Source organism: Larimichthys crocea, chromosome XXIII (genome assembly GCF_000972845.2).
Source record: "Larimichthys crocea isolate SSNF chromosome XXIII, L_crocea_2.0, whole genome shotgun sequence".
Taxonomy (NCBI): domain Eukaryota; kingdom Metazoa; phylum Chordata; class Actinopteri; family Sciaenidae; genus Larimichthys; species Larimichthys crocea.
In genome coordinates this window covers 65,471-78,282 of record NC_040033.1, presented here as the reverse complement: position 1 = coordinate 78,282, position 12,812 = coordinate 65,471, and the positions used below count along the sequence as shown (strand labels likewise).

The 12,812-nt window shown below is 45.9% G+C and overlaps 1 protein-coding gene across 1 annotated transcript in view; it reads left to right on the top strand.

Annotated features, from left to right (window-relative positions):
- The window catches only part of LOC104932209 (sodium channel protein type 4 subunit alpha), a 156,067-nt gene that overhangs the window by 123,419 nt on the left and 19,836 nt on the right, over positions 1–12,812 (top strand). Inside the window, 1 exon segment of the mRNA XM_027274271.1 lies at positions 5,108–5,231. Coding sequence (XP_027130072.1) covers positions 5,108–5,231 — 124 coding nt within the window.

The window sequence follows — 12,812 nt, the reverse complement described above, 5'->3', positions numbered from 1 at the left end:
GGTGATTCACAGCAACGAGGTACAAGTCAAACTGATCTGCGTCCAGCTGAAGATTGTAGGAGTTGACCATGATGATCTTCATGACCTTTATAAATCGTAAACGGTTGGGTTTAGGTCCTGCTTTTATGCAAAGTCATTTCGTCACACACCGATTACAGCAACCTACCTACCATGCAAGGTGCTGGCCTGTCCATCAGAAGGACATGTGGAGACATAGGAACCCTGTGATCTACCTCCTGAGCGACGGTCAGCTTGACCGGGACAATCCCTCTACGCATTATTTCTTTGAGTTAGACATTTCCTTTGCAACTAAAGCATCCACTGTTATGATTTGGACCTAACATGTTCGACTTGGACTAGGGAACTCATAGCTGCTGCGTTTTAGTCCTCGATGCCTCTTGGACAACTTGGACACGATCTTTATATGATAACACTGCGCCACACATGACTTGTTTGTCTTCGACCTGTTTGACTCGTGAGACTCGGATGTTACTCTGTGAGTCCGACCTCACCTCAGACCTCGCAGTCCTAATGACTGCAGACTCGGGTTTAACCTTGTCAAGGTAAAATTCCTGGTAGTGCTGCCAGTGTTTCAACACAATTAATTCATCTAACAAAAGATACTTGAGAAAATGTTGGAGCGAGGTAGCAGTTGTGCAGCAGCGAGCCAGCCAGGTCTCAGGTTGCAGGTCAGCGATATCTGTTTGTTTCGCTTTGGCGCGGGACTCAATCCCCGTCTAACGGCGACATATCTGGACTGAGCACAAGCTCATTTATAGCTCTCTCTCTTTTTTTCTTTCTTTAAGTCTCTTTGACAGACAGACACATCCTGGATATCACATGAACACATGGATGGACACATGGGACTGTCCACCACAGGTTTGTTGTAGAAGTCCCATCAACAAGAGACATTTAAATGATTTACTGACAAAATTAAAGATTGTGACTGAAGCGTGAACTTCTTCGGTCGATGCTGCAGTGTGGGAAGCTTCGGTAGGGAATCCTGGCACGATGGACCCAGCAAGGAGACGAGAAACAGGTGAAAGAAGTGGGATGGGTGGGAGGCGTGTCCGGAATACAAGAGCGAAGGGGACCAGAGGGTTTGGAGGGTATTTATAGTCTGTCGGGAGTGGCATGGTTGAGGTGTGGTCCGGCTCCTGAAACTCAACATTCCTTCGCTCTCTCGTTATCTCTTTCTAACTGTAACTTCTCGTCCTTTTATTCCCTCTGCTCTCGTCCTCTCGCTCTCCACCTCCCTGTATCTCTCGCCCCATCTCTCCCTCCAGGTCTGTTGTATGTAATTTATTTTCGGTACACAAGCGTCTCACTGTAAATGGAAGCCGTTAAGCTCCTCCAGCGCTCGGGTTTAATAGACCCGTGTTTGGTTATGTAATGATTAAATAGCTGACCTGCGCTTTAATGGCGTCATAAATCACCGAACGTGGTTTTACTGTCTTTGTGAAGCATGAATCAGCTGCTGGAGGTGGGCACGGTCAACAGCCAAGGTCAAAGGTCAGACAGGAGTGTTTACAGTGGTCATTAAAAGTTGCCCTTTGTGTGTTCATGTTGTGGCTGTGCTGCTGTAACCAGAGAACTCTCAACACGTCTGCAGAAGTCACGCATTCATCACTTGAAACCTTTGTGAGGACAGTTAGGAGATAAACCAACAAAAAGCTGAACTGAAAAGAACTCATGCCCCCTTAAGAACCTGAACCCAAAACCAGTTCAGCTTCAGAGCTCTGGAGCCGGTTCATACCGGGTCAGGACGAGTCTCGCTTTGGTGACATAAGTCCTACGTAATAAACACCCCAGACTCTGTGTGTGTGTGTGTGTGTGTGTGTGTGTGTGTGTGTCCCTTCTGCCCCGAACCCTTAAAAGTTTAAAAGCAGCCATGAACGCTCGGTTAGAAACACCTGAGCTTGTGTGTTCGCGACTATTTTCCTGCATGTACGCCAGGTGTACTCTGTCCACAGCTGCTGAGTTCCCCTCTGCCCTGGAATGGCAGCTTGTAAAACCGACTGTGATCCCCCCTCCCATGCTCCTGACACCCCCGCGGTCTCTAGCTGGCGACCTCTGACCCCTGTAGAGTTCATGGCCCCAGCTAACAGATACAGGTGTTGTCTGCACAGACAGGTGGAGATGGACGCCGCCGCTTCTGCTTTGATTTCTCTTGTGTGCCGACTTCAAAACACTCTGCTGCAGCCCGTGCAGTCAGCTTCATCACACTGTGTATATGATATTGTGTCTTTGTCTCGTTTCAACCCAAAGAAATGCTAATAGAGGAAGAAAAGGTGACTTCCTCTTATTTTGTTGTTTTAATTCAGGAGACCAACTCTTCTTCTTCTTCTTCTTCTTGTGCATGAAGCTGCTTTACCAGAAGGTTGTTCATCAAGCACCGATAATATCAGATTGTCCCGTTTACTTCATCAGATTCAGATTTTCATTGACAAGAGACGATGATCAGATGCTGCCGAGTACAAACACAGGAAAGAAATGTAATAGAAATGTCAAAACATTCATCAACAAGGCCTCATTTACATAAATGTTACCCAACTCTAATAATAAACTTCAATAGACGCGGATGGTTAAAATTAGATCACTGCGCGTGCCAAAAACTCCGGGGCCGGAGCCCGACCCTGACCGACCCGTGGTGTTCACGCCCCTTCCTGGCCCGGTGCAGCCCGACAGAGACAGAACTTTGACAACTCATTTTTGTATAGTTTCACTAACAGAAGCGTCTTAAATCTTTTGTTTAACTGATGTGACGCTGGATTAAGAGCGCTGTGTGTAATTTCTGCCACTAGGGGTCTCTCATGTCAAAACAGTCTGTGATGTCGAACATATCGCGTCTTTACCCGGAGACGCAGCGTGAAATAACAGATTTGTCTGGGTTTGAACATTGTTGAACTTAGATCGTTTTAATGTGGAAATGCTTCATAGTTCATCCGTAAACAGACTATATTCACCTGCAGTCAGGTGAAACCACTCTTACTTCAAACAGATTCACTTCTGTTTTAGATTCAAGCTTATCTCACAAAGTTCTGAGAATCTCTGCGTACATCCATCCATGTATTTGCCTCTCTCTCTTCTCTAAAGATAAAATATGACTTATTTCTGCTTCTGTTAGCACAAAACACACAAAACGTCCGACCCGCAAAGACAAAGTATGCCGCGTGCGTCCTCGTTAGCAGCGACCGCGACATTCCTCCCACCTAGTGAAGACGAACGACGCGACGAGCGTCACTTTAACGCCGAGTGAATGAAATGTCGGCTGTCACCGTGGCAGCGACTCGACGAGAACACGTGAATACACGCTGTGGTTTTCTGTCCGCACTGTGTTTAATGAGAGTGTTTAAAGATAGAAGGAGTACGGAGGCCAGGAGCAGAGAGCGAACATTGATTCAAGGAATTTACAGCCACATTTAAGCCACATTAAGAGCGAGGGTGTGTGTCCCTCGCTCTCTCTTCCCTCAATAATGTATTAAGTATTAATAGAAAACACACACACACAGGAATGATAAGTAGGTGCAGGATGTGGTTTCAGTTGTCTGACTGTAGAGATGACGGACATGCCAGCCTGCTTACAACACATGCTCTTTACTGACTGCTAACAAACACACGCAGGCCAAAACTTTGAACTTCATTCTGGAAATGACCTGAACTGTCTGTTCATCCGTCTCCGAGCTTCAGCTTCCACCCACAGTACAGCGCTGACCGTGCTCATGTGCACGCAGTTTCCCCGCGCAGTGACGGATTAAATATAATCCTAATGACGCAGAGAATTGTTGGTCACATGATCAGAGTTTGGTCAGTCTAGGGCTCAAGTTGTGATTCTTTAAATCCCATTGTTTTACTTTCATAAAAGTAATCAGATTACATGTGATTTATTACTTAACAGGCTCCGAGTGTGTTTCGCTGCCTTCACATCCTCTCTGGCTGCACAGTAGAAACAGCTTATGAATAGAAATACATTTAAACCGCTCATTATGGACGTCAACTGTCAGGAGGCTTCAGCCCAAGGCTGCTGCGTGCGCGTGTTACATTATCCAGGGTTTTTTTTGTGTGCGTCTCTTTTCACGTGTAAGTGTGTGTCAGAGATTAGGTGTGTATTCATGTCCGTTTGGCTTCACCTTTGTGTGTGTGTGTGTGTGTGTGTGTGTGTGTGTCCAAGGCTGGCATTCGTCACAGCGGCCGCTCTCTGTTCCCAGACTCTGAATGTATTCATGAGTTAGCTGTTGACTCAGGTAGTTAGTTCACCTGTCTACACACACACACACACACACACACACACACACACACACACCCCTGCTGTGTCTTTGTCCAGACACTCAACAGAACTTGCCAAATTTCCCTCCTCAGCCCTCAGCAGTAAAAAAAAACCTGTCTGCTGTCCTTCCACCTCCCTCGCCGCCTTTGTAAAGTTAAACTCCCATGATGCTTAGCAAACAGGGACGTCTGAAGTCAGCTGGGATGAGGGGCGTGGAGGATGAGGGGGGGCTTTCCTGACGTTCAGATCTCGGAGTCAAAGTGAACAGACGGCGGTTTTCAGAGAGCGTTTGGAAGGTGACGCCTCTCTGATTCCTCGGCCAGGATTCCTGTCAGTTATGTAACATTAATCTGACTCATTCAGCCGCGACTGCAGCAAAATGATGCTGATTATCACACAAACACAAACCATACTTTAGTCAAACAATGCAGAGAAGAACACTTATTGATACTACAACGAATGAACCATGATACTTCCAGTTATCTGAGTATTGTGTGTATCCAAAGCTGGATTCTTCCTCTGTGCTCCCTTGTTGTCCATAAACTATAATAAACACTCATCACTTGTTGTTGTTGTCATGTGACATCTTTTGTAAATGTCTTTGCATGTTGTCATGAAGGTTTGAGCGGACGGCTGGGTCGACGTGGGGTCGGACTTCAGCACAAATCTGTCGGTTTGCTGCCAACGGCGTAGTATTCATTTAAAGCCAAGCCATGATCTTTCCATCACCTTGGTCATTCTTATGCCTCAACCCTGGCTCTGCTGCCCGTCATCAACCTTTGTGGTGGATCGATAAGTTGTTTGCGACTCTGATTGGTTGTCTTCTTCTGTTTTATCCAGCAGAAGGACGACATCAGCCTATCAGAGGGCAGCACAGTGGACCTCAGGAAGCCTGGAGAAGAAGAGGATGAGTACTCAGAGATGGCTGAAGAGGCCATGGACCCCGACAACTGCTTCCCAGACAGTAAGCTCTCGACCGTTATAGAGGAGCGCTCAGAGTAATTAGCTGCACGGGGCAGTTACAGATCTCAGTCGAGGACAGCTGAGGCAACAAGGCCGGACACAATTTGGAGTTTGACACAGAGAGACACATTACGACTCGGAAACTTGGTTTCTGACACATTCTGACTAAATTATCAATTGATTTCTTAGTAATGGAGATTATCCAACCCTACAGAAATGGGTTCGAGTAAAACGTGCCCAGAGGAAACTATACCAGGGCGTAAGTTTGATTTCAGAAGTTCGGCTGATTCAGTGAAGTCTGGTAATGTTACAAGGCAGTTTGACTCAAGGAATCATGACATCACACGAGAATCCGTTTCACGCCTAAAGATATGTGTTTGTGTCCGAACACGGTGGTTTGGCTCAATCGCTGTCCTACAGGGAACTGCTAGCAGCTGCAGCGTGAGCTGCATACATGGTTTAAGTGACTCAAAAACAACAAGGGTGGCTTCTAAAGAGGTCCACATAGACGCTACAAGCATCGGTTATGTCAGAACTGTAGCGTATTAGGCCAACGATCATGTCATAATCATGCAATCCGCCCGCAGCGGACTCACAAGGTCATCATCAGTCAGACTTATTTATCTCTCTCCTGCCTCCTCGATGTGACTTTCATGAACAGATTTGGTTTATTTGGGTGATGAACCTTAAAATATGCTGGTATCAATAATGTTTTGTGAAGATGTGGAACAAGTAGCCAAGCTGACAGATTGGTGTCTCATATGTGCTAATGTTTTGAAGCTGTAACCATTCAGCTTCACACGGCTTCCACTAACTACGAGCCCGTCCCACCACCCACTTGCCCCAATACTTTCATAATGAGATTTATGATCCCGTACCAACTAACCCAGGTGAAACGCAAACACCTTGTTTCTTTCCTGACTCAGCCACTTTCCCCCTGGAGCACACATATTTGTCTTCAGCACAGCTAGCATGACCATGATACAGAGACATAGGAGAGAAAGAAAAGCTGGGGGAACACTGGAGTGCCATTTGGCTAACGACAGCAAATGAAATCTCCAGAGAGCTGAGATAACCCATGATGTATTATCTGGAATTGGTACTGCAAGTAATAAAGAAGATTTATTCCTGACACTATGCAGATGACACACAGCTGTACATTTACATATGAGCCAATGACGTTACTTAGCCGGACTCACAAGGTTGTTCAGGGTCGGACCAACTAATCAGTATTTCTGCAGTTCCTCTGAGATAAGACAGAGGCATTAATTAGTGGGGCAAAAAACAGTAACACCCGACTACAAGCAATGCAAATAAGTGAACCTCAGTGCTTCAGTTGAATATGTCGTAACCTGCTTTTTGTCGACTATTAAAGAGTATCAATTTTTCAAGAAACTGCTCAACAAAACCCCAAATTAAAAAAACTGGAAAGCAAAGAAAATTAAGGAAGTATTGATTCATTTTTAGTTTGGTTTCTCCAGAAGGTTTGTAATTATATGGGTTTCATTAAGGAGACAAGAAAAGACAAATACAGTGTTGTAATTTGTTTTTTCCACATCTAGTTTATTTACTGTAGCGTTTCTCGATACAGTCTGGACATGATTGTCTAATTCACTGAAATCTGTAATTGTCTTTGCGATGATTGAATTTATATTTGTCCTCAGCTTTAAAGTGAGTGAGCAGGTTGGTGGTTCATGGTTCTTTCCTCGCTGCAGGGTTTGAAGCTGTGAGTCCCATGATGGTTTCACTAACCATGAGCCCATTCCACCACCCACTTGCCCCAATACTTTCATAATGAGATTTATTATAGCAACTAACCCAGGTGAAAACCAAACACCTTGTTTCCTTCCTGACTCAGCCAGTTTCCTCCTGGAGTGCAGAGATTTGTCTTAGACGGAGAGACGTAGTGAAGGTCGTGCATGTATGTTTGTACGTCACGGATTCAGTTTGGATTGTCCTGACTCCTCATCAGAGTCCACCGAGACAGCAAAATTCCAATTTTTCAACCTTTTGCATATGAAATGTTTTCAAATGGATATTTCCTATTTGACTTTCAGAGGTAACTTAAGATAAAAAAAATAAAAAAATAAAAAGCTGCTCAGACAGATTTAGGCCAGCCAGCTGGAAAACCCTCTCCGAAGAACAAAAACAACAAAAAAGCTTCCCCAACACCTGCAGTGACTACTGTAGTAATACTCCAGGGTGTCATTTACAGTATTCGCAGCTGACAGATATTGACCAGTTGCATAAATGTATTTTGGGACAAATGCACATATTGTTACGCACTAAACTGCAGCTCATATTTTATTTTATATCCTCTCTGCATTTAAAAGTTTATGTTTTGAGCTTCAATTAGTTGTTGTTCACTGCTGGAAACGGAGTGTGATATTCACAAGTACAAACCAAGAACGAGTAAATTCAAACAAATACAGAAACAGAAACAGTCTCACTGCGATGATGCCTGTCTAGGTCTCTCAATAAACCTCTTTGGTACAAACATGTAAAAGTCTCCTGATCATAAAAAAGTATTGTCCATCACACTTCTGACAAAATATGTGAACTTAAACAGGATGGGAGCAACCCAAGAATCACCGTGTATATGAAAATATACCAGTGGGTGCTAAACAAGACCATCCTGCCTGAGATCCACATAATCTAATATAGGTAAAAATGAATCCATGGGTATTTATAGGAGTGTGTCGATAACAGTTTGCCAGATTTCTACCGTAGTCTGGAATGGACAAACAAACACTGGATGTAATTCGAGCTTGTATCGCCGCAGTTTTTCCAACACACTTGCAATGGGAGCGTGTGGTGAAGGGTGTCCACAGCCCAGACTCTTAATGACTAACCAAGACAACATTGTGCTACATTATAAATCAAGGCCACAATAAATGACATGCCTGCAGGTGTTTGTATGATTATATATATTAATGATTCTGCCCCTGGTTATGATATCAGAGAAAAAAACAAGTTTTGTCCCGTGGCCCGTGATCCGTTACAGGTTCACTTTCCAGCGGCGGGCCTGTTGCCTGTAAGAGGTGCTTTAGATGAAAGCGCCTGCCAAATGGCAGATGTTGTATTAGCTTTGATTCATTTAGAAGATTGATGCATCCATCGTAACTGTCCCAACACGCCGCCCGGTTCTTCCTGATTCAGCAGAGTCCTTCACAGCAGGCGGACGTTTGTCACCAGCTGGACTCAGATCAGCTGCTGGAGCACCGACAGGAGAGGGATGACACATGAACGAACACTCTCCCTTTGCACCGCGGTTCTGACATCAGCGCGTCTGTATGAGTAGGTGAGATACATGGCGAAAAAGCACGCAGAGAAAAAAAACAAAGAAGAAGCAAAAGAAACTCAGGAAGAAGACATGAACGACGAAGAAACATGGAGGAAAAGAAGAGATCGAAAAGAAAGAAAGGAACTGAGGATAGAGGAGGAGTGAAAAGGAAATTAGAGGAGTAAGACTTAGGAAGGGAGGAGAGGAAGTTAGACAGAAGGCAAGGAGACGATGATGGACCTTGACCTGTTGACTTTGCTGCTATGAACAGAAACAGACTTCGACCTCCTGCATGCTGCTGCTGCTGCTACCGCCTGGCTTCCCTACTGACTCAGCTCACAGTGCCCTCACACTGGACCAGTACCGCCAGTATGCTGACACAGCACCGTGTTACTGTGTGTGGGAGTAGTGGTTCCTGCGACTCGGCCAGCTGCTGCAGAAGTAGGCCAGAAAACTGACTAACAACAGCAGGCAGACACCATCTGTGGACGTATGTATGTATGTGTGTGTGTGTCTGAATACTAGAAGGAAGCAGTGCATGTTGGAGTGTGTTTGTATTTGTGGTTTGTGCAGAGACAAAATGGCCATCTGGAAGTTGTAGTGAAATGAAGTTCAGGTTGTTGATGATAAACTCGTGGTCCTTTGGGTGGCTGTGGCGGTAGAGCAGGTCATCCGTTAATCAGAACGTCTGTGGTTGGATGTGGAAGTGTTGTTGGGCTACCAAAGGCCGTTCCATCAATGTTTGAATGTGCCTAGAAAGGTCCACTCCGTTTACCACTGGACTGTAGCTGCTGTTAGCTCGGTTTCTTAGGTGTTCAGGCTCAGCAGCTTCTATGGACATGATGGCAGAGGCAGAAGAGAGTGAAGAGGACGCTGACGGAGGAAGAGAGTGAGCGAGCATTTTATGGAGGAAATGTTTTCTGGTTTTCCCTCTGATGTCCTCCGGCTGCTCCGCCTCAACTCTCTGTGATTTACAGAGTTTATGATGGACAGTGAAGTAAACTGCTGACAGCTGTAGCTGCTGTTAGCTCAGTTCGTCAGCGTGGCGGTGAGCTCAGAGCGACGGGTACCCGTCGCTCTGAGCTCACCGCCAAGCTGACGAACTGAGTGTTTGTACTACCAACAGGCGTTATGGACTACCAGGAAGAAGAAGAGGGAGGAACCAGGCTCAAGGCGCAGCTTCATGGACATGGTGGGCAGAGGAGAAGAGCAGATATTAATAGTTAACAGTCAAAGTCAGGGATACATATTTGGAGTGTTGAGTGACTGCTAACTCTCCACTCTCGCCTGAGGCACGTTTAGTTTTTTCCTGAGAACAGACAGTGAAGCCGAGCTCGAGCTGCTGATTGCAGCGTCCGCCCGCTTCGTAATTAGAGCTCTGATACCTGCTTTCTGTTTCCATGGCTACTAATAGGCTTTTCCGATACAGCGGTTGAGTAATCCAATGAAAACAAGCGAGTGGTAAACCCGACACCAATCACACACATTGGCAGGTTATTATAAATGTGGTGTGTTAGGAAACCCCCTCTGCTGCGTGGAGGCAGCTGTAATAAACGCTTATCGAACGCCTCGTTATCATCACCTGTTGGTCAAGCCGACGCATCCTCGGGTCGTGCTCCGCTCTCTGCTGCGCGTGGCATTGATCCATATTGAGAACAGTACTCAGAAAAAAAAAGCTGATGAATGACCCCCCCCTGCAGGATGATTGTGTTTGAACCCTTGGTGCTTTCAAATGTTCCCATTTACCACTGGAATGTAGCTGGTTGCTCGGTTTCTTAGGTGTTCAGGCCCAGCAGTCAGCAGCTTCTACGTACATAATGGCAGAGGCAGAAGAGAGTGAAGAGGACGCTGACGGAGGAAGAGAGTGAGCGAGCAAGAACCGCCAGTCCGGACTATTTAGGGAGGAAACGTTTTCTGGTTTTCCTCCTCTGATGTCCTCCGGCTGCTCCGCCTCAACTCTCTGTGATTTACAGAGTTTATGATGGACAGTGAAGTAAACTGCTGACGCTTGTAGCTGCTGTTACTCAGTTTGTCAGCTTGCGGTGAGCTCAGAGCGAGGTATCCGTCGCTCTGAGCTCACCGCCAAGCTGACGAACTGAGTGTTGTACCAACAGGCGTAGGAAGAAGAAGAGGAGGTACACAGGCTCAGCAGCTTTCTATGGACATGATGGAGGATCAGAGAGTGAAGAGGACGCTGACGGAGAAGCTAAGAAGAGAAAAGGAGAGAGTGAGCGAGCAAGAGGCCGCCGGACAAGAGTAAATGGGGACTGACTTTTAGTGGTTGGTGAGAGCTTGGTGAAAAAAGGCTGAAAGACAGACGCCGAGCTGGACTCTTCTTCTTCTTCTGCAGGACAATTACAAACACACTGCCCACTGAGGCAGAACACACAACACACATTATTATTCCCCTCTAAAGGTGTGGTGGTCCAGCTTCAACAAAAACCAATAAGTTGGCATTTAGAGGACCAATGGGGCAGCTAATCTAATGGCCCACTGTCAGCACAGAGTGGTGTGTGTGTGTGTGTGGTGTGTGTGTGAACTTCTGTGTCTTTTACATTTGCATGTGAGCTGATATAATTATAAATCTGCATACATGTTGACTAACGATGTGCTGTATCTGTAACCTGATGTGTGGGCTGAATGGAGATAAAAAATAAATGAATGAGTAATCGTGCCACATTAAATGAAATCTAGTGATGTTTGGTCAGATTTCAGCTTCGAAATGTTTTCTTCCCTCTATTCGATGCTGAATAACAAAATGTGCTGATCTATTTTCTTCCAATTCCTCACGATGAAGACCGAAACAAGAAAATCTGAAACCGGTTGACCTTTATAACGTCTTTCTTTTATAGCGCTAACTCGAAGACTTTTTTTCACCGACGCCTAACGAGCCTCGCTGAGATTTTCCGTTGGTCCGAACTTCTTCCCGCGTGATGAATAAGATAGCGGCGGGGGAGCGCGGGTTCAGGGCCGATGGCAGACAACCTCTGTCCTTAACTGACACCAGAGGCAGCAGCAGGGGGCATGCTGCTGTTTGTGCTTTGTAATCACAGCATGAAGGAACACACACACACACACACACATAGAGATGTAATCCTTTATAGCCAAAAACAGCTTTATGGGAACTAAACTGCAGCACAGCAGATAAACAACACAAACTTAAGCAATGCAAACACACACGGAAAAATATGCACATCACCAGAATTGGGAAGAGAAACTTCACAGTTTGACTTTTACATTAACGTGGCAGCTCATTTTGAGATTAAGCAAGGCTGCCGGAAATTTTTGCATTTTTTGCGACTTAGTGTATTGTTCTATTTACGTTACTATCTATCTCGGAAACTAGATGATCGACGGCACCACGAACATCATCACAGGTCCCAGCAGCAGCTGATATCACTGCCTAGTCCCAGCAGCGTCAGCCCAGCTCGGCGTCTGCCTGTCAGCCTTTTATTTCACCAAGCTCCTCACCAACCACTAAAAGTCAGTCCCCACATTTACTCTTGTCGCGGCGGCGGCTTCTTGCTCGCTCACGCTCTCTTTTCTCTTCTTAGCTTCCTGTAGTCCTCTTCAGCTTCCTCCTCCTCTGCCATCTCGTTAGCTTCCTCCCTTCTCCCCTCCTCCTCTTCTTCCTTTTCCGTCCAGTCCTTTATCTCTTACTCTTCTTGTCAGTCCAGAAGCTCTGGCTGTGACCAGGCCCACCCCTCCGACAATTCCCCACCACTCCCTCTTCTCTCTTCCTGGTAGTAGTGTCCTGGTAGTACAGAAAACAACTCAGTTCGTCAGGCTTGGGCGTGAGCTCAGAGCTGACCGCGCCAACTGAGCAACTGAGCTAACAGGCAGCTCAGCGTCCCAGTTACTTCACTAATTTATGTCACAACTCATAATACCTGTCATAAATCTAAATACAGAGAGTTGAGGGCGAAGCACAAGCCAGGAGACATCAGAGGGAAAACAAGAAAACATTTCCATCCCCATAAATAATGATCCAGGTTGCACCAGAAATCAGTGAAATAGTTCTGCTGTGTGACTTAGTGCCGTAAGCGTTAACGCTCCTACTCGCCTACGTATACTTCTCTTTCGGTCCTCTCCCGACCCGGAGCCGCGAGTTACAACAGCGTTTACAACATCCTTCCCTGACACAGAACGATAGATCTCAGAGGAAAGTTTCTTCTTGTTGCTGCGTTGCTTGTTTTTCAGTTCTCACTCCCACACTTCCCGTGACCGCTTCTCTTAGAAAACATCTTGGTCGAATGCTTTCATGTTAAATGTGAGATTAGGCAGTAACCTAATACAGCC